The following is a 23,074-nucleotide window of genomic DNA, read 5'->3' as shown; positions in this document are numbered from 1 at the left end:
CTGTGCCCAGCTCAGAGCCCAGTGCGGGGCTCATCCCACGACTGTGGGATCATGACCTGAGCTGAAATCAAGAGTTGACACTTAACTGACTGTGCCACTCAGGCGCCCCAGATCTTGAGATTTTTAAATGCTAGTATATTGGGGCACTCCCGCCTGACTCAGTCAGGAGAGCATCCGACGCTTGATCTCAGGGTTGTGAGTTCAAGCCCCATTGGGCGTGCTACTTAAAAAGCATGCTAGTATATTGGTACAGAAGCAGTTACTAATGGTAGAAATGATTCAGTGAGATTTTTAAGATAAGCTTTTTATTTGGGACATAGTATTTATATACTTTAATTATACATAAATGTTTAAATAGAACATAGAGATCCGGGCGAAATCCAATTATTCAACACTAGTAACAATAGAAACAATTCTGAATTCTTATCCATCCTAATCGAATCGGACCTGTGCTAATCACTGATGCTTGCTCTGCTGGCTGCTTCTCTTGACTTCCCCTTCCTGGTTTCTAAACCAGTTGCCTACACTGCAGTGACTCTCGTGGATGGTCCTATCTGACCCTGAAACTCACGTGTGATTTGATTTCTAAGTCTGGTTCCTGGTTTCCCAAACTCATGAATGATTGTTTTATTTTTGTCCACAGCTTTTTCCATAGGCTTATGACACTCCCAGGGTGTCCTGGTGTGATCTGAGTTCTTCTGGAATCTCCAGGAACTGGTCTAACCCTCTCGAGTCCTCCAGTTTTCTAAAAATGATTTAATCTCCAAGAGGACTCCTTGGTGTTGGCCTTGACTTTGGGGCGGAGATACTTTGTAGCTGACGTTCATCCTCCCAAGATATAATGACAAATGCTAGGCTGCTTCCCAAAGGATACACTCTCATGTGAGATCTCACAAAAAGCAGTGTCTCCTAGAACCTCAGGCACAGACCTGTTTCACGAGTAGCTTGTAGCACTCGTGGTTTCCCAGACTTTCACAAACACCACTTTTGGTTTTAACGCTTTGAATCTGTGCCCGTTTTATACGTGTCCTGGGTAGAAGCGTAAGATGGCATTTGGTGATTAGTATAATGTTGAAAATTGGAAAGCGTATTTTGAAATTTATGCGTCTGAAGCAGCTTGTTGTATATTAACCTTTAAAATACCATTTCTGTTTTACAGACCACTTTTTGAAGGCGATAATGACTTCTGTGTATGTCTGAAGGAATCTTTTCCCAATCTAAAAACAAGAAAGTTAACAAGAGTAGAATGGGGAAAAATCAGGCGGCTTATGGGAAAACCACGGAGGTAAAAATAACATTTTGTTTAAAATAAAATCAATAAATTACTCGATAGTATCATTACACATTGGTTTTTTTTCATCTTCACAAGGACTGATACTGGGAACCTAACTTTTCAGAATAATCGTATGTTAAATATATCCTATTAACCAGCCTTTGTTCAGATGACAGGCTTTGAACATACTTTTTTTTTTTTTTTTTTTTTGATTTGATTATTTTCTTAACTATTTGGCAGGGGGGCTGTTATTTGGGGAGCGAGCTCTAGTGGGGGAGGGGCAAAGAGAGAGGGACACAGAGGATCCAAAGCAGGCTCTGTGCTGACAGCAGAGAACCCGATGTGGGGCTTGAACGCCGAAGCCGTGAGATCATGACCTGAGCTAAAGTCTGATGCTTAACCAACTGAGCCACCCAGGTGCCCCTAATTGTTTTGCTTTTTAAAAAACATTTATTTTGAGAGAACACAAGGGCGGGGGAGGGGCAGAAAGAGAGGGAGAGAGAGAGAGAATCCCAAGTAGGCTCTGGGTGCCCGACTCGGAGCTCGATCTCAGGAACACTGAGATCATGACCTGAGCTGAAATCAAGAGCTGGATGCTTAACCAACTAAGCCACCCAGGTGCCCCCATCTGACTCTTGACCTCTGCCCAGATTGTGATCTCAGGGCCATGAGTTCAAGCCCCATGATGTTGGGCTGCCCACAGTAGGAAAAAAAAAAATTGCTGACACATCTTAAGAGTTCTCTTCAACAAGAAAAAATTTTAACTGTATATGGTGACAGATGTTGACTAGGTTTATTGTGGTGATATTTTTTGCAATATATACAAATATCGAACCATTCTGAGAGCACCCCTGAGCAGGGGAGGGGCAGAGAGAGAGAGAGAGAGAGAGAATCCCAAGCAGGTTCTGTGCTGTCAGGGCAGAGCCTGATGTGGGGCTCAATCTCATGAACTGTGAGATCATGACTTGACATCAAGTGTCAGACATTTAACCACCTGAGCCACGCAAGTGCCCCAAATTCCCGCTCTCTGTACAAAATTTGAAATAATGTGGTTCTCCCAATTTTTCCCTTGTACACCTAAAAGTTATATAAGGTGTTATATGTCTGTTATATCTCAATAAAATAAATGAAAGCACATTCTATCTCAAAAAACAAAACCCCAGAAAGAAAAATCAAGTGAATCTGTTATTTTCTGAAAATTGCTTAAAAAACATTTTTTTTTAGGGGCGCCTGGGTGGCTCAGTCGGTTAAGCATCCAACTTCAGCTCAGGTCATGATCTCACGGTCTGTGAGTTCCAGCCCCACGTTGGGCTCTGAGCTGGCAGCACAGAGCCCTACATGGGGCTTGGACTCAAGAACTGAGAGATCATGACCTGAGCCAAAGTTGGACACTTAACTGACTGAGCCATCCCATCACCCTAAAACTTACTTTTCATGTGACATTACTTCTCCTTTTCCAGTTTTATCTTTCTTTCTAACACATTGGAAAACCTTGTATTACTTTTTTTTTTTAAGTCTATTTATTTTTGAGAGGGGGAGAGAGCACGAGCCGTGGAGGGGCAGAGAGAGAGGGAGACACAGAATCTGAAGCAACTCCAGGCTCCGAGCTGTTAGCACAGAGCCCGACACGGGGCTGGAACTCACGAACCGTGAGATCACGACCTGAGCCAAAGTCAGATGCTCAACCGACTGAGCCACCCAGGTGCCCCGGAAAACCTTATGTTACTTTTGAGTGAAATTTTGAAATTTGGGGCACCTGGCTGGCTTAGAGGAGCACGGGCTCTTGATCTTGAGGTGGTGAGTTCGAGTCCCCGATGCAGTATAGAGATTACTTAAATAAATGAAACTTTAAAAATTTTTTGAAATGTTAGGTCATGAGTTCTGATATTCTCTGCCTATTAGAGGCACGTACAAGATTTTTTTCACTTTATTTTTTAAGTTTATTTATTTTGAGACAGGGCGAGAGGACATGTGTGCATACGCAGGGGAGGGGCAGAGAGAGGGAGAAAGAGAGAATCCCAAGCAGGCTCCTCACTGGCAGTGTGGAGCCCACCGCGGGGCTCGAACCCACTAACTGCGAGATCATGACCTGAACTGAAGTCAGACACTTAACCAACTGAGCCACCCAGGCGCCCCAAGACTTTTTCACCTTAAATGGTGGGAAAGTTCAGGGAAGGCATGGAAATATAAAGTGACTTGGGCAAGTAGAAACAGAATTTAGTTTCAATGATTTTTTAAAAATTTTTTTTCATGTTTATTTTTGAGAGAGAGAGAGAGAGACACAGTGCAAGCAGGGGAAGAACAGAGAGAGAGGGGAACACAGAATCCAAAGCAGGCTCCAAGCTCTGAGCTGTCAGCACAGAGCCCGACGTGGGGCTCAAATTCATGAACTGTGAGATCATAACCTGAGCCAAAGCTGGGCGCTTAACCGACTGAGCCACCCAGGTGCCCCAGTTTTAATGATTTCTATAGTTAGCGATGAAACACAAGGAGAACTTTTAATGGAACCGGTAGTATTTTATCTATGTATTGAAAGATCACATTGCTGATATGTCTTTAATATTTCCCTCCTTTGTAAGAACAGAATTAAAATGAGATGGACCTATGTGTTTCATCCTGGTAGTTTTTGGTCTTTGGTAATTAATTCCTTTAGGCCATTTTGGTACAAAACTGTGACTTTACATGTTTGCGTGAATTGAGGTTCTTGTTTCTAATTATTGTCCATCAGGATCATATGTTAGTCACTTTTTCATTGTTTTCTTATAATTCTGTAGCTTAAGAGTGTCGTTGAAATATTTCTCATTAACTTATTCCGTTACCTTTCTATAACATTGCTTAATGGTTTAGTTCTTTACTTCATCAGAGTTAATTTACAGTTGAAATGAAGTCTTTATTTTCAACAAAAGTTTGTAGTTTTTCTTTTCTCTGAGGAAGTCAAGGTACAATACATATTATTGCTACAATATACTTCTTAAAATACCCTAAAAGAGTGATAAAATGCCAGGAAGAAAATGTGCAATATACAGATGGTGAAATGGGAAGATGTATTTGAGGTTTGATAAGAAGACTTAAGGTTCTAAGTTAATCTGTAAATTCAAATCAGTCTCAATAAAAATATCAGTAGAACTGGGGCACCCAGGTGGCTCAGTCGGTCGAGTGTCCGACTTCGGCTCCGGTCATGATCTCATAGGTCGTGAGTTCGAGCCCCACGTCGGGCCCTGTGCTGGCAGCTCAGAGCCTGGAGCCCGCTTAGGATTCTGTGTCTCCCTCTCTCCCTGCCCCTAACCCACTCGCATTCTGTCTCTGTCTCTCTCAAAAATAAATAAACAGTAAAACAAACAAAATCATTGGGACTTTTTTTTTTTTTAACTAGATGAACTAATTCTCAAATTCAGATTTAAGACAGGTGAAATCAAGCAAAAAGATCTAGGAAGAATCTGAAGCAGCAAAGTAACTATGCTTACCAGATACTGAAGTCGATTACCAAGTGATCTTCATTAACAAAGTATAGTAATGGCACGTAAATAGACGGATTAAGGAAAGAGAATTCAGATAGTGTCACAGATGTCTCTGGGGATTTAATGCATAATAGCAGTGGTTGCCTCTCAAATACGTGGAGGGAGGAAGAGGCTAAATTATTTACTTCATGGATATTGAGACCACTCTAGCAACCTAGAGAGAAGAGCCGGTTTCATAATTTTTATTTTATTTTATTTTTTGAGAGAGACAGAGCATGAGCAGGGGCGGGGCAGAGAGAGAGGGAGACACAGAATCCGAAGCAGGCTCAGGGCCCTGAGGTGTCAGCACAGAGCTGGACGCGGAGCTCGAACCCATGAAGCGCGGGATCATCCCCGGGGCTGAAGTCGGATGCTCAACCGACTGAGCCACCCACGCGCCCCTAGATGATTTAAATATTTTTAAAATGAGGGGCGCCTGGCTGGCTCAGTCAGTAGAGCATGCGACTCTGGATCTTGGAGTTGTAAGTTCAAGCCCCAGCTTGGGTGTAAACATGACTAAAAAATTAAAAAATCCTAAAAAATGAAACAGTAAAACTGGTAGAGAAATTTATGGGAGAGTTTTGCTTAATCTTGAGTGGGAAAGGTCTGTCTAAGAGTCCACAAAGCTAGGCATCATAAAGGAAAATATCAACAAATTTAGCTGCAGAAAAATAACATTTCAGGGCCACCTTGGTGGCTCAGTCGGTTAGGCGTCTGACTTCAGCTCAGGTCACGATTTCACGTTTCCGTGAGTTCGAGTCCCACGTCAGGCTCTGTGCCGACAGCTCAGATCCTGGAGCCTGCTTCGGATTCTGTGTCTCCCTCTCTCTCTGCCCCTCTCCCACTCATGCATGCACACTCTCTCTCTCTCTCTCCCTCTCTCAAAAATAAACATTAAAAATAATAATAACATTTTGCATTACCCTCTCCAAAAGAAACATGAAATCAAAAGACAATGACAAATATTTATAATTCTTATCACAAAGCCCAATTTCCTAACATGTAAATAACTCCTGTGAGTCCATAAGAAAAAGTCAAAAAATCCATGATAAAAATGATTATAAACAGTACATAGGAAAGAAGAAAAAGTGGATCTTGTAAACACATGAAAAGAGGTCAGTCTTACTCATAGTAAGAAATGGAAAAATCAGAGTATGCTAGGATACTGGTTTTTAGTCCGTAAAGCTTTAATATGTTATGTTGGCAGGGGTATGGTGAGTAGTCATGCTTGCTGGTGAGAGTAAATTTAGATAACCTCTGTGGAGGGCAATTTGATAATATCTCTCAGGTTTACAAATTTTCATACCCTTTCACCTAGTAATTCTACCACGTTAGGTTACAGAAAAGTCTGTACCCGGGTGTTACTAATTACAGTATTACTTCCAGTAGCAAGAGATTGGCAAAACGTGAATGTCCAATAATAGGGGAATGATTCATTCAAATGTGGTATCTCGATATAGTAAACAACTTGGAAACCACTTAATGTAAACCAAAATAAAATCAGAGATCATTCCTTGTGTGCTGACTTGGAACAGACTGCTAAGATACATTAAGAAAAGAAGGCAGAGGGGCGCCTGGGTGGCTCAATCGGTTGAGTGCCCGACTTCGGCTCAGGTCATGATCTCACGGTTTGTGGGTTCGAGCCCCGCGTGGGGCTCGGTGCTGACGGCTCGGAGCCGGGAGCCTGCTTCGGATTCTGGGTCTCCCTCTCTCTCTGCCCCTCCCCCGCTCATGTTCTGTCTCTCTCTGTCAAAAATAAATAAACATTAAAAATAATTTTTTTTAAACTTATGAGGTTAAGCTTACCAAGTGTTGGTGAGGCTCTGGGGAAACTTGGAATCCTCTGTGCTGTTGATGGGAACATAAAATGGTGCAACCACTTTGGAAAACCGTCTGATGGTTTGAAGACCTCTTCAGAGAATTTTAGGTTCACAACCGAATCAAGAGGAAGGTATAGAGAGTTTCCCATATACCCCCGGCCCCCACAGAGATGCAGCCTCCCCCGTCCTCAGTATCTCCCACCAGAGCGGGTTGATGGGTTCACTCCCGGTTTTGTACAGTCTACGGGTTTTGAAAAACGTACACTGACATATCTACCATCAGGATGTCGTAGAGTATTTGCTCTGCTCTAAAAATCTCTCGCACTTCAGTTAGTCATTCCTCCCCCCGCAGTCCCAGCTACTGGCGACTGACCTTTTTATTGTCTCCAGAGGTCTCCGTTTTCCAGAGTGTCATATATTGGAATCACACGGCATGTAGCCTTTTCGGATTGGCTGCTCTCACTTAGTGGTATGCATCTCAGGTCCCCCTGTACCTTTTCCTGGCCTGACAGTTCATCCTTTTTGTTGGTTTAGTTTTTAATTTATTTTTAAATCAAAAAAATTTTTTGAGAGCGTGCGGGTGGGGGAGGGGCAAAGGGAGAGGGAGGGAAAGAATCTCAAGCAGGCTCCAGGGTCAGCGCGGAGCCCGATGTGGGCCTCGATCTCCCGACTGAGATCGTGACCCGAGCCGAAATCCAGAGTCTGACGCTTCACCGGCTGAGCCACCCAGGTGCCCCAGTCGTTCGTCCTTGTGAGCGCTGAATCGTATGTCCGAATATCCCACTCGCCTCACCGAAGGACGTCTCGGTGGCTTCAAGTTCTGGCAGTTGTGAGTAAAGCTGCCATGAGCGTCTGTGTTGGAGTTTTGGTGCGGACGGAAGTTTCCACCTCATCCGGGTAGATACGAAGGAGTGTGGTTACTCGAGGGTATGGTAAGAGGGTGCGTCGTTTCGCGAGAAACCATCTAACCGTCTTCCAAAGCGGCCGTGCCGTTTTGCGTCCCCACCTGAAGGAAGGAGGGTTTCTGTTCCCCGTCCTTGCCGGCATTGGGTGTTGTCTGCGTTCCAGGTCTCGGTCGTTGTAATAGGTGTGTACTAGTGTCTCATTTAATTTGCATTTCCCCGATGACACACGATGTGGAGCATCAAATAGGCTTATTTGTCGTCTGTAGGTCTTCTTGGGCGATAGTTGGCTTCTTTTGTTTTTCGTTTCTTGAAAGGTTAAGCAGACACTGACCATCTGACCCAGCCATTCCACTCCTAGGTATTTAGTGAAGAGAAATTAAAGCAAAAATGTATACAAAAACCTATCCACAGATGTTCGTGTCACCTAAGTTGTAATCGCCCCAAAGTGGAAACAGCCCGACTGTCCACCACTAGGTGAACAGATGAACGGGTTATGACACACTCGTGGAGCAGGATACTGTTCTCCAGTAAAAAGAATGAACCATCGACGCCTGCAACAACACGGATTACTCTTGGGGTAATTAGGCTGAGTGAAGGAAGCCTGACAAAAAGAGTTGGTACCAGATGATTTCATTTGTCTGAGATTTTAGAAGATAGAAACTACAATGACAGAAAGCAACTTGGTGATTGCTTGAGAAGTGCGGTGTAGAAGGAGGGATGGTAAAGTACCACGAGGAGACTTTGGGGAGTGATTGACGTCTTGAAGTGTTCATGATCTCGTCTGTGGTGATGGTTTCGTGGATCTATATTTTGTGGCATGAAAGCTGTGCTGAAGTCACTTTGGTTCATCCCAGTATTTGAGAATAGAAGTATGACAGGCCTGGGGGGCTCTGTTGGTTGAGCGTCCGACCCTTGATTTCGGCTCAGGTCGTGTTCTCGCGGTCATGGGACTGAGCCCCGTGTTGAACTCTGCGCTGACAGCAGGGAGGCTGCTTGGAATTCTGTCTCCCTCTCTCTCTGCCCCTCCCCTGCTCGTGCATGCGTGTGATCCCTCTCTCTCTCTCTCTCAAAATAAACAAACATTAAAAAAAAAAAAAAAAAGGAAGTAAGGCCCTAAAGATAAGAGTAAATTCAGTGCTTATGCTTCAAGGCAGGAAGTATGATTAAACATTTACACAGTGGTAAGCCTCATCTTTAATTCTGTATTGGTTCGCTCACTGGGTCACAAGGAAGATATCTTGTTCTTCTGAATAGAATATTGTAATTGGATTTGGTCCCAGGAGGAGACCTGGGATCCAGATGCCGTGGTGTCAAAGGATGGTGACCAAATCCTCCTCCTTTGTAGGAAAGGGCCATCTAGATAATTTACTTTGAAGAGAAACAATGACTATATCTAAGAGCCTGTTTTTGAACAAATTCCTCAAGAGAGGAAAAGAGGGCACGGTGAGGTGGATGGTCTGATGTCAAGTTTCCGTATAGGATGGTTATCAGTTTATATGGTTTTTGTAATTTATTCTAGATGTTCTTCTGCATTTTTTGAGGAAGAGAGATCAGCATTAAAACAGAAACGGCAGAAAATAAGACTCTTACAACAAAGGAAAGTTGCGGACGTTTCCCAGTTCAAAGACCTCCCAGACGAAATCCCTTTGCCCCTGGTTATCGGAACCAAAGTTACAGGTGAGTGAGCACAAGTTCATTACTGGTTTGATTTGTAAGGTTTCACCATGCCGACTGCTAGCCACTAGACACGTGGCTTTTAAACTGAGAAGCTTACGCCGTAGCTCTGTAGTAACATGCGGTCCAAGGTACTGTTGGTTCGTCTATGACATCCCGTTTGAAACTACTTAGGGAAAAGCGTACCAGGTCGAAGCAACGTCTACTACGACGTAAGCCGGAGCAAACTGACACAAAGACGAAATCGACAGTTCACTGGGGTCCCTGCAGCTGTACATTGTTTACATTTTGAATTTTTAAATGATTCCGTCTTTGGCTTTCACATCATTTACTTGCCTGTCTAACCGCTCTTCAGTGGTTAGCCCACAAACACGTTGTTCTTGCGCTCTTTGGCTTTGGGGATAGTCCATTTCTAAGGACTGAATAAATGAAATTATTCAGTAGGTAGTTGGTTCAAAGTTTTATTTAAGGATATAAATTCTGTCGGTTGGTGGATATGATTCTGTGTATTCTTTTTGGTTACGACGTGGAAGGAAAGTAGCACCAAAGCCTCAAGTTTAAGGTAATTCTTCATAATGTGGTAAACTAAAATCATAACTTATGTAATATAAAAAATAACAAGGTGTTGAGTGGGTAGACAGATTAGTAACTGTACTGAAAGGGTTTTAAAAATGGTTGGATTTATCAAGGAACGTTTTCTGGAGGAAAGGTAACCTCGAGTTACGTTAATATCACTTTTTCTAGTCGTAGAAGTGGTACGTATTTCCATGACGCTGTAGAGAGGAGTAATTCCGAGGAAAGGTGGATAATAGAGAAGAGCCTATGTGGTGCATATGAGATGCATACAAGGAAGTGAACGGATTTGGTCACGACTTGCCACGACAACTTACCACATACAAAACTTACCAATGACCTCTCTCCCGACAAAATTGGCCTGGGGGTGAGGCTGGCAATGAAGTGAGGGATCTCGAAAAGTCTCGAAAAGATACGTTAGTTCTAGGGGCTCTTGGGTGGCTCAGGCAATTGAGCGTCCGACTTTGGCTCAGGTCGCGATCTCGTGGTCTGTGAGTTCGAGCCCCGCGTCGGGCTCTGTGCTGACAGTTCGGAGCCTGGGGCCGGCTCCGGATTCTGTGTCTCCCTCTCTCTCTGACCCTCCCCGTTCATGCTCTGTCTCTCTCTGTCTTAAAAATAAATAAACATTAAAAAGCTGCTTCAATAAAAAAAAAAAAAAGATACATTGGTTCTAAAAACCCCATATAAAAAAGCACAGATACAAAGTCTACAGGGTAACTACAAATCAGAGAAGCGTTGAGAAGAATAGAGTAACACAGAAACACAGGACTTTTTTTTTTTTTTTCAGTGTATTTATTTCTTTAGAGAGAGAGTGTGCACACACGTGTGCAAGCAGGGGAGGAGCAGAGGGAAAAAGGGAGAGAGAGAATCCTGAGCGGGCTGTGTGCTGAGAGCAAAGAGCCCATTGTGGGACTTGATCTCACACATAAACCAGGAGAACATGACCTGAGCTGAAACCAAGAGTCAGATGGACACTCACCCCAGCCACCCAGGTGCCCCCCAGTTAGGAAATTTGTAAAAGTCAGTTGCTTCAAAATTTTAAGGACTGGCAGTATTATTTGAAGAGACTGAGAATTTTATAGAGGGTCTATGAGTAGGCGTTCTCATGACAGTGGAGAATAGGTTGGACTGGCTGTATGAAGATACGAGAAAAGTGTGTAGGAATCCATTGCTGGGGCTCTTTTTTTTAATGTTTATTTTTTATTTGAGAGAGAGAGAGAGACATGTACACAGGTGGGGGAGGAGCAGAGAGACGGGGGGAGAGAGAGAGGATCCGAGGCAGGCTCTGCACAGATCCTCTCTCTCCCCGCCTCTCTCCCACTTGAGCGCACACTCATTCTCTCTCTCTCTGCCCCTCCCCTGTGTGCTCTCTTTCTCCCTTTCTCTCAAAATAAATAAATAAACTAACAAAAAATAAAAACTGCTAAAAGGCATACCTGAAAAACCAATAAAGAAGTCAGTTTGGGGAGTGTCTGGGTGGCTCATTTGGTTAAGCGTCTGACTTCGGCTCAGGTCGTGATCTCGCGGTTCGTGGGTTCGAGCCCCGCGTCAGGCTCTGTGCTGACAGCTCGGAGCCTGGAGCCTGCTTCGGATTCTGGGTCTCCCTCTCTCTGCCCCTCCCCTGCTCATGCTCTGTCTCTCTCTGTCTCAAAAATAAATAAACATTAAAAAAAATTTTTTTAAAGTTAATTTTGAAATTGTAACAAGTAATTGAATGAGAAGATGACGGGAAAGAAAGGACAGGGAAAGAAAAAACACGGGATAACTAGAAAATAAAGAGCAAGATGGTGGGCTCAAGTCTCGTCCTATTTTCATTATTTTAAATGTCAATGAACTGAGCCCTATACTTAAAAAGTAGAGACTATCAAACTGGGTTTAAAAAAAAAAAAATGCCCGGGGCGCCTGGGTGGCTCGGTCAGTTAAGCGTCTGACTTCACCTCAGGTCATGATCTCACAGTTCATGGGTTTGAGCCCCGCGTCGGACTCGAGCCTGCTTGGGATTTTCTCTCTCCTTCTCTCTCTGCCCCTCCCCTGCTCACTCTCTATCTCTGTCTCGTTCTCTCTCTCAAAATAACTAAACAAACATTAAGAGAAAGAAAGAAAACAAGAAAGAGACTCAGCGGTCACCGTGACCAAGGGTTTACATAGGTGCCCGCTACCTAGCATGTTCTGGAACTGGACCCCCTGAACGAAAGGAGGTATGCCACCTCAGCCACGTTGTTGGCACACACGGTGTAGGTCCAGTAAACCACCTTTGTTAGTGTGGGAACAGTGGGAACGCTGGACATTCAAGTTCCCGGATGCTAACCTTGCAGACAGGCCTTTCTAAGGAGAGCAGTCTTGGGCCTGGTGGATTAATCTTTTCTGAACAGCATCGTTGTCTTTTTTTTTTTTTAGTTAAACGGCTCCAAGTGTTTCACTTGTGTATAACAACCAAAGTTCTTCTGTTGACTTTTTTTTTTTTTTTTTTTTAATTTGGGGTTCAAGGCAAGACTTAAAAATATTTCCCCCCGGTAGGGGCACCCGGCTGGCTCAGTCGGTAGAGCATGTGACTCTTGGTCTTGGGGTCATGAGTTTGAGCCCCACGTGAGGGGTAGAGATTATATACATACATACATACATACATACATACATACATAAATTTTCCCCTGGTAGATCTAGGCTTTCGTTCATGTATCAAATTAGTGATCATCATTATAGGTGTTCTTTAAAATTTTTTTGTTTCTCTCAACCTAAAATACATGCTTTGTGTGATACTATAATAGACAATAATACTATACTTCCTACGTTAAAACAAATTTTTTTTAAGTGTATTTATTTTCGAGAGCAAGAGAGACAGAGCATAAGCTGGGGAGGGGCAGAGAGAGAGGGAAACACAGAATCTGAAGCAGCTCCAGGCTCCGAGCTGTCAGCATAGTGCCCGACGCAGGGCTCGAACCCACGAACCACGAGATCATACCTGAGCCGAAGTTGGCCGCTTTACCGACTGAGCCCCCCAGGCACCCCCCTGTACACTTCCTACGTTTTAAATCACATGTTTAGAGCAGTTTTATATTTGACAGTTTGTTGTATCCTTCCAAACAGCGTGATGCCTTTTCATCTCTTTTCCCAGCACGATTACGTGGTGTTCATGATGGTCTCTTCACCGGACAAATAGATGCCGTGGATACTTTTAATGCCACTTATCGAGTCACTTTTGATAGGGCAGGGCTCGGGACCCACACCGTCCCTGACTACGAAGTCCTGGTGAGTATTTCGTAATACACGCACGTTTATGCCTTTAAGGACGCTCTGTAGAATCTTCTTACAGGCCGTTTTGTGAGGGACTCCAGATTCCAGGTTACAGAGGAAGAGATCCCGGGGGGTTTGGCCCCTGGAGCGGAACGATATCAAAGTCTTTGACGTTCCCGGAGCTAACGTCCTTCCCCACGCAGCACTCGAGTGTGACAGCACTAATCACTCCTCACTGAACAGTCTTGGCCACAGAGCACTCTTGGTCCAGCTGCTTCACTAAAGTCTACTCCTCTTGCAAGAAGAGTTGAAAAACATGAAGTAACATCTTGCACTTTAACATTCGTTCTCCTATTTTAGCCTCAGAATTGTGCGCTTTTTGCATGGTGAACTTAAGACGGAAGTACGTGAAGTAACTTATTCGAGACCCTAGAGTGGGCACTGCCAGGCTGAGACCAGGATCCAGGCCTTTTGAATTCGTGATACAGTCCTTTCTACTACTACACCATTACTTCCTGATCGTGCTTGATTTAGCAATGCCTTGAGAGTTCTACACCTTTCTGATCAGTCAACATAATTTTAAGAACTAAGACAACTCTGCAATCCGATAAAGTTTTTATAAAGTGAATAATTAACCGTTCATAACAGTTGGTTTCCTCTGAGCCTCATGGGAATTAAATTATTCACTCTTAACCTCCCTTTTTTTCATTTCTATTATAAACGTGATTTTTAGGGATTATGAACTTAAATTTCAGAGCACCTGAGTGGCTCAGTCACGTGAGCGTCTGACTGTTGATTTTGGCCCAGGTCAGGATCTCACAGTCATGGATTGAGCCCCATGTTGCTTCTGTGCTGAGCTTGGAGCCTGTTTGGGATTCTCTCTCTCTCTCTCTCTCTCTCTCTCTCTCTCTCTCTCTCTCTCTCCCTCCCTCCCTCCCTCCCTCCCTCCCTCCCCCTCCCTCTCTCCCCCTCCCCTTTCCCGTCTGCCCCCTCCTCTGTTTGTGCACTCTACCTCTCTTTCTCTAAAATTAAAAAAAAAAAAAAAAATCAAAATTTCTTTGTCTCCTTAGTGCAAAGAGAGAAGAATCTTCCTTTTCTGATTTTTCCTTTTTTTAAAAATTATGACTGTTTATCCTGAGGACTTCCTTATCAAACATACTTTTTAGAAAGGAGAAATACGAGAGAGAGAAAGTTTAGACTATCCATAGAGCGACGTGCCCCAGCCTTCAGGTTTTTGTTTTTGTTTTTGTTTTTTTCTTTAAAGGATGCAGTCTTTCAACCTGTCCTTTCAAAAAAGGAAAATTGCCTGTCTGGTTCATTAATGTAATTTGTAATGTGCTTTATGAGATCACCCACACATTTCTCCCTGGCCAGATAAGAGTGGACTGGACTGGCAGTGGGTGGCAGGGAGACCGCCTGTGGCACTCAGCAAGCACAGGTGGCCACAGGACACTTTCATGTTAATCTGGGATTTTCTGTTTTGATCCTTTGGTCTTTTCCTTAATTGTTTTTTCCATTCAGCCTTTTGATAGCAAAGTAGTTTTGTTTTTTTTTTTAATGTTTTTATTTTTTGAGGCAGAGACAGAGCACAACTGGGGGAGGAGCAGAGGGGGGAGGAGGGAGGGAGGGAGAGAGAGAGAGGGAGAGAGAGAGGGAGAGAGAGAGGGAGAGAGAGAGGGAGAGAGAGAGAGAGAGAGAGAGAGAGAATGAGAATCCCAAGCAGGCTCCTTGCTGTCAGTACAGAGCCCAACGCGGGGCTTGAACTTACAAAGTGTGAGATCATGACCTGAGCTGATCCGAGCCACCCAGGTGCCCCAGCAACGTAGTATTTTCATACTATGACTTAAGGTTTAGCCCCCTGACCTCTGTAGGATAAAATATTCTGTGATGAATCCTGGCATATGGGCTAGTGCGTCTCTCCAGCTGAAACGTAATGTTTATAAAGCCGAAACAATTGGTAAAGTTATTTGAGTCTTGTGTACTTCTCTCTTTTCTCAAAGAGTAATGAGCCCCACGAGACAATGCCAATTGCTGCCTTTGGACAAAAACAGCGGCCTTCTCGGTTTTTTATGACGCCACCACGGTTACATTATACTCCTCCTCTCCAGTCACCGATTACGGTAAATATTTCTTAAATGGCATCTGTAAGTGATGCCATCATAAATGATTCTTATGCATGTGAGTTGCATTTGTATGAAATACACATCTGTGACGGCACCTTCAGGAGGTGGCTACGTTATCTTAAGTCGTCAGTTAAATGAGTACATAGTTGCTTCAACTCTGTACTTCAACTCTGTATTTTCCTTTTTGTAAGATTTGTAACGTAATATCCATTAAAATAGGAATTACTGTTATCTAAAAATAAAATGCTTTCTTTTGAACCGTCAGTGGTTAAATGATTCCCTTTTGTTCCCATAGGATAATGACCCTTTACTAGGACAGTCACCGTGGAGAAGTAAAATTTCTGGCTCTGACACTGAGACGTTAGGCGGTTTCCCCGTGGAGTTCCTGATCCAAGTGGTAAGAATTGCTCAGAGTAGCTTGGCGTGCTTCTGAAAAAAATTCAGTGTCTTCTGTGTTGTTAAAGCTGAAAATTTGTCAATGACCAAATATTTTTACTTTTTTTTTTTTTTAAATCATTGTGTTGTTTTTAAGAACTCTTGTTATTTCCAACAAAGCTTGAAAGTAAAAGTCACAACAGGCAGAAAAAGACTTAGAAGTCTTCTTTGTTGAGCTTTTCTTAGGTTTGGTTCTTACTATTTTGCTGTGTTAGGGCCTCTAACATTACAGCATATGCTCTGTCACATTCTGAATGGTTAACTTAATAACTTGTTAAGTATGAGGGTTTTTTTTGTTGTTGTTTATTTATTTTGAGAGAGAAAGAGTGCAAACGGGGTAGGGGCGGAGAGAGAGGGAGAGGGAGGGAGAGAATCCCAAGCAGCCTCCGTGCTGTCAGCACACAGCCCGACACGGGGCTCGATCCCATGAACCATGAGATTCGTGATCTGAGCCGAAATCAAGAGTTGGACACTTAACTGCCTGAGCCACCCAGGCATCCCAGAAGAAGAGGGGTGCCTGACTCTTGATCTCAGGGTTGTGAGTTACAAGCCCCATGTGGGGCATAGAGATTACTGAAAAATAAAATCTTAAAAAATAATAATAAAAGAAGCGGTTAGGAAACCAAGAGTCCGACGCTTAACCACTGAGCCATCCAGGTGCTCCTGAAGGCTTGTATTTAGTGACCTCAGCGCATCCCGCCGCCGTCAGCTGAGCTGTCCTGACGCATCAGGTTGCTAAGTAGCGATCAGACACTGAGACACGCAAGCCCCACCTGAAGCGAGTGTAGAATCTTCTGTAGAACAAGATTCCCGAAGAGCCTGATTCAGAAGAATGCAATGAGCTGTTTTCTTTGAATATGCCATTAAATAAAGGATTTACTTTTAATCATAGTCTAATAATGTTTGATTTGTTTCTTTTCCTTTTTTGAAAAGAAAAACCACTTTGGCTGGGTGGGGGTAGAGTAAAAAAAAAAAAAAAATGTCCGTAACATAATTTGTTAAAATATTCAGTGTTCCCACTTGCAAAATTGATGTCATTTTAAGGGAAAATTGTGTCATTTATGTGGGTATGTATAACATTTAGTATTCCTTGATCATATGTTCACAAATAGGACACGTCATTTTTTAAAGAACTTCTTTCTTTTAAATAGTGGAAGTAAAAACAAAGCTAATATGTCCTATTTGGACAAGTGTGTGTGTGTGTGTGTGTGTGTGTGTGTGTGTGTGTGTGTGTGTGTGTGTGAGAGAGAGAGAGAGAGAGAGAAAGAGAGAGACAGAGAGAGAGAGAGAGAGAGAGAGAGAGAGAGACTGACCAGCAGAGGGAGCCAGAAGCTAAGTACTACTGCACTACTTGTAAAGCATTGATATTTTTAGTAATGCTTCGATGTTTGGTTTCAGTGCTTAATTTTAAAATTCAAAAACTAGGTGTAAACCTCCATTAAGACACTAATTTCATTATTATTTTAAGCTATCTAAAAGGTAAAAGTTCTTTTATGTACTAGTCTTTTGTATTATGTAAGGTTCTATGAAACGCAGGTTGCTCTTGTTAATATTAAGCTTTGAAACATATACATATTTAAGTAATCTCTCTGCCCAAAGTGGGGCTTGAACTCATGACCTTGAGATTAAGAGTTGCACCCTCTACTGACTGAGTCAGCCAGACACCTCTGAAGTAGATATATTTTTATCTTCTTCTGTTCTGAATATTTTTTCTTATGACAAAATAAATACTAAAAAATTTTGCAAGTTTTCATAATTCATAGTTTACAATGAATTTTCTTTTCGAGGGAACTTTTTTTAATGTTTTTTTTTTAATGTTTATTTTTGAGAGACAGAGCATGAGTGGGGGAGGGGGAGAGAGAGGGAGACAGAATCCAAAGCAGGTTCCAGGCTCCGAGCCATCAGCACAGAGCCCGAAGTGAGGCTCAAACCCACAGTGAGATCATGACCTGAGCTGAAGTCGGACACTTAACCGACTGAGCCCCCCAGGCGTCCCTTGAGGAAACTTTTTATTTCCTGGGGTTAGGGATTTTGAGGAATCTAAAGAGACTGGTCTGCTTTTTCAGAGAAGACTCAGTTTTGAAAAGAATTCAAAGGAAACGTCATGATTTTCTATCAAAAGCAAACACCACAAAACTGAAATAGAAACAAAAAAGGGACCCTTGCCATCTTTTACTGCTTCCAACTCTAAAGAATCACACATAGTTCCATGAAAATCCAGTACCTTGGAGGAGAAGGGAGGCCTGTCCAGAGATCTAAATACAGTCACTAAATACGGTCTGTCCCGTGACAGTCCTGGGGCATGTCTTACCAGCCCCTCTGCCCGGATCAACTTAGAGGCCAATTTCTTAGGGCGTCTTTATTGTTGAAAATGTACAGACTTAAAAGCAGTAGCTTCGTTTACTACGTCTCCGTGTGCCCGTCCACCAGCTGGCTGGTCTGATATCATTGCTGCTCCCACCCTGGTCTCCCTTTTGCATTATTGAGAAGCAGACACTAAACATCATATCCTTTATATGTAAATGTATTAGTTTGTATCTCTAAGGGCTCTTTTTTTCTTTTTTTTATAAAAATTTTTTTTTAACATTTATTTGTTGAGAGACAGACCATGAGCAGGGGAAGGGCAGAGAGAGAGAGGGAGACACAGAATCCGAAGCAGGCTCCAGCTTCTGAGCGGTCGGCACAGAGCCCGACTCGGGGCTGGAACTCACAAGCCACGAGATCATGACCTGAGCCGAAGTCGGACGCTCACCCAACTGAGCCACCCAGGTGCCCCGTTGTTTTCTTTTTTTTAAAGAAACACAACTAAGTTGTGTGAGCTCAGTTGGGTGACCGACCGACTTCGGCTCAAGTCGTGATCTAATGGTTTGTGAGTTCGAGCCCCGTGTCAGGCTCACTGCTGTCAGAGCAGAGTCCGCTTTGGATCCCCTGTCCCTCTCTCTCTCTGCCCCCTCCCCCTCTCGCACGCACGCACATGCTCTCTCTCTTTCAAAAATAAACATTAAAAAAATAATAACAATTAAAAGACAGAAAAAGAGGGGCGCCTGGGCTGCTCGGTCAGTGAAGTGTCCGACATCGGCTCAGGCCGTGATCTCACGGTTTGTGGGTTTGAGTCCCGCATCAGACCCTGTGCTGACAGCCCGGAGCCTGCTTGAGATTCTCTCTGCGCTTTGTCCTTGCGTGCGCGTGTGTTCTCTCTCTCTCAAAATAAATACACTTTAAGGCCGTCGAATGTTCTTTTTCCCATACGACTTACTTGTTGAAGAAACTACTTTTGTGGGAATTTTTTGTTCTGACAGGAGACCCGCACATTTTCTACGTTCCTTTATGTGACGTGGCTGCGGTGACGATCAGTGCCTCAATGTAACCATTCATTAGCATCGCAGCTTGGCACTGCTCTCGTTCTGTCAGTCCTTCTTTGTTTATTAACTGAAATAGCTTTATAAAGAAAAACTTCCCCTAACCTATTATCCGGTTACCCGATGATCTGGTTTATACGGTTTGTATAGGAAGACGGGGTAAACACAGGATTCTTTCTCTTTGTCTTCCAGCTTATAAAATAATGAGTTTGGTCACTAGCATTCTCCAGTAATGATTAATGGTTTTACGGCATCGGTTTGAACTCCTAAGTTTCAACATATTTGTGCTTCCATCCAGTGAAGGGGTTATTCTTATTGGTCCCTGAATTGTCCCATGTTGGGCCAGTGAAAGCTTGTTCAGGCTGACTGCTTAGTCCTTTTGACATGTCCTGGTTACAGTGGATTTTTTTTTTTAATATTTTGCTGCCAGCCAGTCAGATTTATAAAATAAAAACGCCTGTGCTACATTTATTTATTTTGAAACGCTAAAATCTGCTAAAATACCATAGTCGAGAAATTGGTAATTTGATGTCTCTTTTACTTAAAGGCCGCTATTTATTCCGAAACATTTCTTTGTCTTTGTCCGTAGACCAAATTATCAAAAATCCTCATGATTAAAAAGGAACGTATCAAAAAATTAAGGGAAATGAACACCGAAGCAGAAAAATTGGTAAGGATATTTCTCTTTTTTGTTTGCTTGTCTAATTTTCAAATGGTGGGGACTTCTGTTATCTGAGGATGGACAAATTTTTTACAGACGAAAACCTTGAGATAAATGTTATTGTTAAATCCTCATTTGCTATCTTTATCTCTCGTTGTACTGAACACAGCCGAGCAAATTGTCAGTGCAATGCGGTTCGTTACCCCAGACCTCATTATGCCACCGAGTGTCCAGTTGAACGGGATTAATGGGTTTGCTGGGTTCGTTGACAGTTTGCGTGAAGGTAGGCCCCCTAGCGTTGGCACCTCTGACTAAGGAAGTCGTGTTAACAGTGGTTATGAAAAGTGATCCGGAATGAATAAAATCCAGAAATACATAAATTGGCATATTCAGATTATCTTGACAGTATTTATATCCTATTCTGTTCATCTAATCGGTCCAAAAACGTGAGAGTCCCCATTTTATTCATAGGAGAGAATTATCAGAGTTTCTTTAAAAATGTAAAAACTTTGCTAGGAAAGTGTTTGAGGTATACTGGAAGTCATAACTTGCTTATGGATGTATAGGGTGGCAAATAGATTTCATCCCAAGTGCTGTCTCCACGTGATTGCACATGGTCTTGTGGGAATTTGGACGTAATGGCGGGCTCGTGACCGGCCTGGGCGAGCACTGTAGCTAGTTACCCGCCTCTGCAGGAGAGGGAGTCAGCGTTCCCCATCCGTCTCTAGTGTGTGCGGCAAACGCATGGACAAGCGATACCCGAGTGAGAGGGGAACAGTCTTCTTTTAGGATGATGGGATTTTTTTATCTGAACTTGACTTCGAATTTTCTAAGTTGAACCTCCGTTTTGTGGAATTGGAAACTGAAGACCGAGGACGTCAAGGGATTTCAGTCTAAGATCATCTGCTGCTTGATAGTACAAATACCCAAACGGGCTTCTGGGTCCCAGCTTAACTCACTTAGGTGCAATATGACATTAGTATCGACAGAGACAGGGCTTATCAAAGAGAGCAGAAAATTAACCGTGACATTTTGCCTTGACACGTCCTAAACGTAAAAATATGTGCACCTGCTTCTTTCCTGCTGGACTCTTAATTCTTAGTCTTGGTTTCCAGCAGCTCTACCCCTGCCCTTTTCGCTACGCTCCCCCACTGCACCTCCTCAGATCACTTCGTCATCTCTTCCGTCTTTATGCACAATCAAGTCACTTCACTTCCGTGTCACCAACTAGGACTTTCCCTGCGTCTGCGCTCCACACCTTGAACTAACTACTGGGCTCGCCTTAGCCTGCTTAGCGCTCCCTACTTCGAATGGAGGCCCGATTGGATGTTGGCTTGCTTCTTGGCATGAGAGAACTTTTTAGAAGTCTAGATGGCTTGATATGTTTTATCGTTAGTTTTGTTTGATTTATGATTAAAAACAGTTCCCATTATAAAAATCCAATTATTGTAAGACTGATGACAAAAACCGTGGTTCTTTTATTAAAAAAAATTTTTTAATGTTTATTTTTGAGATACAAAGAAACAGAGCATGAGAAGGGACAGGGCAGAGAGAGAGGGAGACACAGAATCCGAAGCAGGCTCCAGGCTCTGAGCTGTCAGCACAGAGCCCAACTTGGGGCTCGAACTCACAAACTGTGAGATCATATCCTGAGCCGAAGTTGGACACTTAACCAACTGAGCCACCCAAGTGCTCCAAGATTTTATTGTTTTACTCCCCCCCGCCCTAAGATTTTATTGTTTTAAATGATCTCTCCACCCAATGTGGGGTTTGAACATACAACCCCAAGATCAAGAGTTGAATACTCTACCGATGGAGCCAGCCAGGTGCCCCAAATCAGTAGTTATATTTAACATTAATAAAGTTCAAGCCCTGCATCAGGCTCACTGCTGTCAGCGTGGAGCCCACTTCGGGCTCTTTTGAATAAAAGGCAAAGATTGCCAAACTGGATGAAAAATAAAACCCCAACTCTATGATGAACACAAGAGACACATTTAATATTAAAGGATCCTGAAAATATAAAGTTTTAAATGTATGAAAAGATATACAGGGCCAAGTTTTAAAATAACAGAAGGTCTGACGGCTATATTAATATCTGACAGTAAAATTCAAGGCAACAGATATTGGATATAAAGAAGTTTGCTTCTTAATGATGAAAAGTTATAATTTCAAGATAATAATTTGAAATTTATATGTACCTGATGATGACTTCCAAATACATAAAGCAAAAATTGACAAAATTCAAAGGAAAAGATAATCCCACTCTATAGAAGGACAGTTTCCATAGCCCTCTTAGTAACTAATAAAACAAGTAGTCAAAAAATCTATTCAGGAGGGGTTCCTGGCTGACTCGGTTGATAGACCACATGATTCTTGATCTTGGGTTGTGAGTTCAGGCCCCACGTTGGGCATAGAGCTTACCCTGCATCGGGCTCTGTGCTGTCAGCTTTAAAATATATCTAATAAGGATATAGATTTTAACAACACAGTTAACAAACTCGATCATGCTGGCATGTATAGAATATTATACATACCAGCTATAGGGTACCTATTATTTTCAAGTTCACATAGAATATTTACAAAATTTCGGGACTTCTGGGTGGCTCAGTCGGTTAAGCATCCACCTTCGGCTCAGGTCACAGTTCTTTGTGTTCAAGCCCCACGTCGGGCTCTTTGCTGACAGCTCAGAGCCTGGAACCTGCTTCTGAATCTGTGTCTCCCTCTCTCTCTCTCTGCCCTTCCTCTCCTTGTGCTCTGTCTGTCTCTCTCAAAAATAAACATTAAAAAACTTTTAAAAAATCATTAAAACTAAATTCTGTTTCTACTTGCCCAAGTCACTTTATATTTCCATGCCTTCCCTGAACTTTCCCACCATTTAAAGTGAAAAAGTCTTGGGACACCTGGGTGGCTCAGTCAGTCTGACCTTGGTTCAGGTTATGATCTCATAGTGGGTTCGAGCCCCGCGTCAAGCTTCACTCTGCCAGTGAGGAGCCTGCTTGGGATTCTGTCTCTCACCCTTTCTCTTTGCCCCTCTCCCACTCTCGCTCACTCTCCTGCTCTCAAAATAAATAAATAAACTTTATTTTATTTTATTTATTTATTTATTTTAAAGTTTATTTATTTTTGACAGAGAGAGAGGCAGAGAATGAGCAGGAGAGAGGCAGAGAGAGATGGAGACACAGACTCAGAAGCAGGCTCCAGGCTCTGAATTGTCAGCACAGAGCCTGACGTGGGGCTCGAACTCACAAACTGCGAGATCATGACCTGAGCTGAAGTCAGATGCTCAACCAACTGAGCCACCCAGGCGCCCCAATAAACTTTTTTTAAAAAGTTATTGAAAAAAAGCCCAGAAGCTCGAATTGTTACCAAGAGGGAGATGGGAAAGGAAAGAGGCCTCGGTTCTTTTCTCTGCCACAATGAAGAATTGGAGGACAGCAGAGCGCAGGTAGAGCAGACAAGGTTTTATGAAAGTCCGTTCGTGGGGAGGAGCGCGCCAGTCCGCAGAGCCCACAGCCTGACAGGC

At 43.1% G+C, this 23,074-nt stretch overlaps 1 protein-coding gene and 1 long non-coding RNA gene across 8 annotated transcripts in view; one reads left to right on the top strand and one right to left on the bottom strand.

Moving 5' to 3' along the window:
• The window catches only part of LOC145713337 (uncharacterized), a 385,846-nt gene that overhangs the window by 313,989 nt on the left and 48,783 nt on the right, over positions 1-23,074 (bottom strand). The window lies entirely within an intron of this gene.
• The window catches only part of LIN9 (lin-9 DREAM MuvB core complex component), a 60,688-nt gene that overhangs the window by 20,187 nt on the left and 17,427 nt on the right, over positions 1-23,074 (top strand). For all 7 annotated transcript variants that reach the window (XM_078441119.2, XM_078441123.2, XM_078441125.2 and 4 more), the window contains 6 exons: positions 1,160-1,285; positions 9,015-9,172; positions 12,855-12,988; positions 14,974-15,093; positions 15,392-15,493; positions 19,480-19,560. In XM_078441119.2, coding sequence (XP_078297245.1) covers positions 1,160-1,285; positions 9,015-9,172; positions 12,855-12,988; positions 14,974-15,093; positions 15,392-15,493; positions 19,480-19,560 — 721 coding nt within the window. The remainder of the gene's footprint in view (positions 1-1,159; positions 1,286-9,014; positions 9,173-12,854; positions 12,989-14,973; positions 15,094-15,391; positions 15,494-19,479; positions 19,561-23,074) is intronic.

The sequence above is a fragment of the Panthera onca genome, chromosome F1, assembly GCF_046562875.1.
Source record: "Panthera onca isolate mPanOnc1 chromosome F1, mPanOnc1 haplotype 2, whole genome shotgun sequence".
Taxonomy (NCBI): Eukaryota; Metazoa; Chordata; class Mammalia; order Carnivora; family Felidae; genus Panthera; species Panthera onca.
The sequence above is the reverse complement of the archived record's forward strand: the minus strand, read 5'-3'. Positions and strand labels throughout refer to the sequence as shown.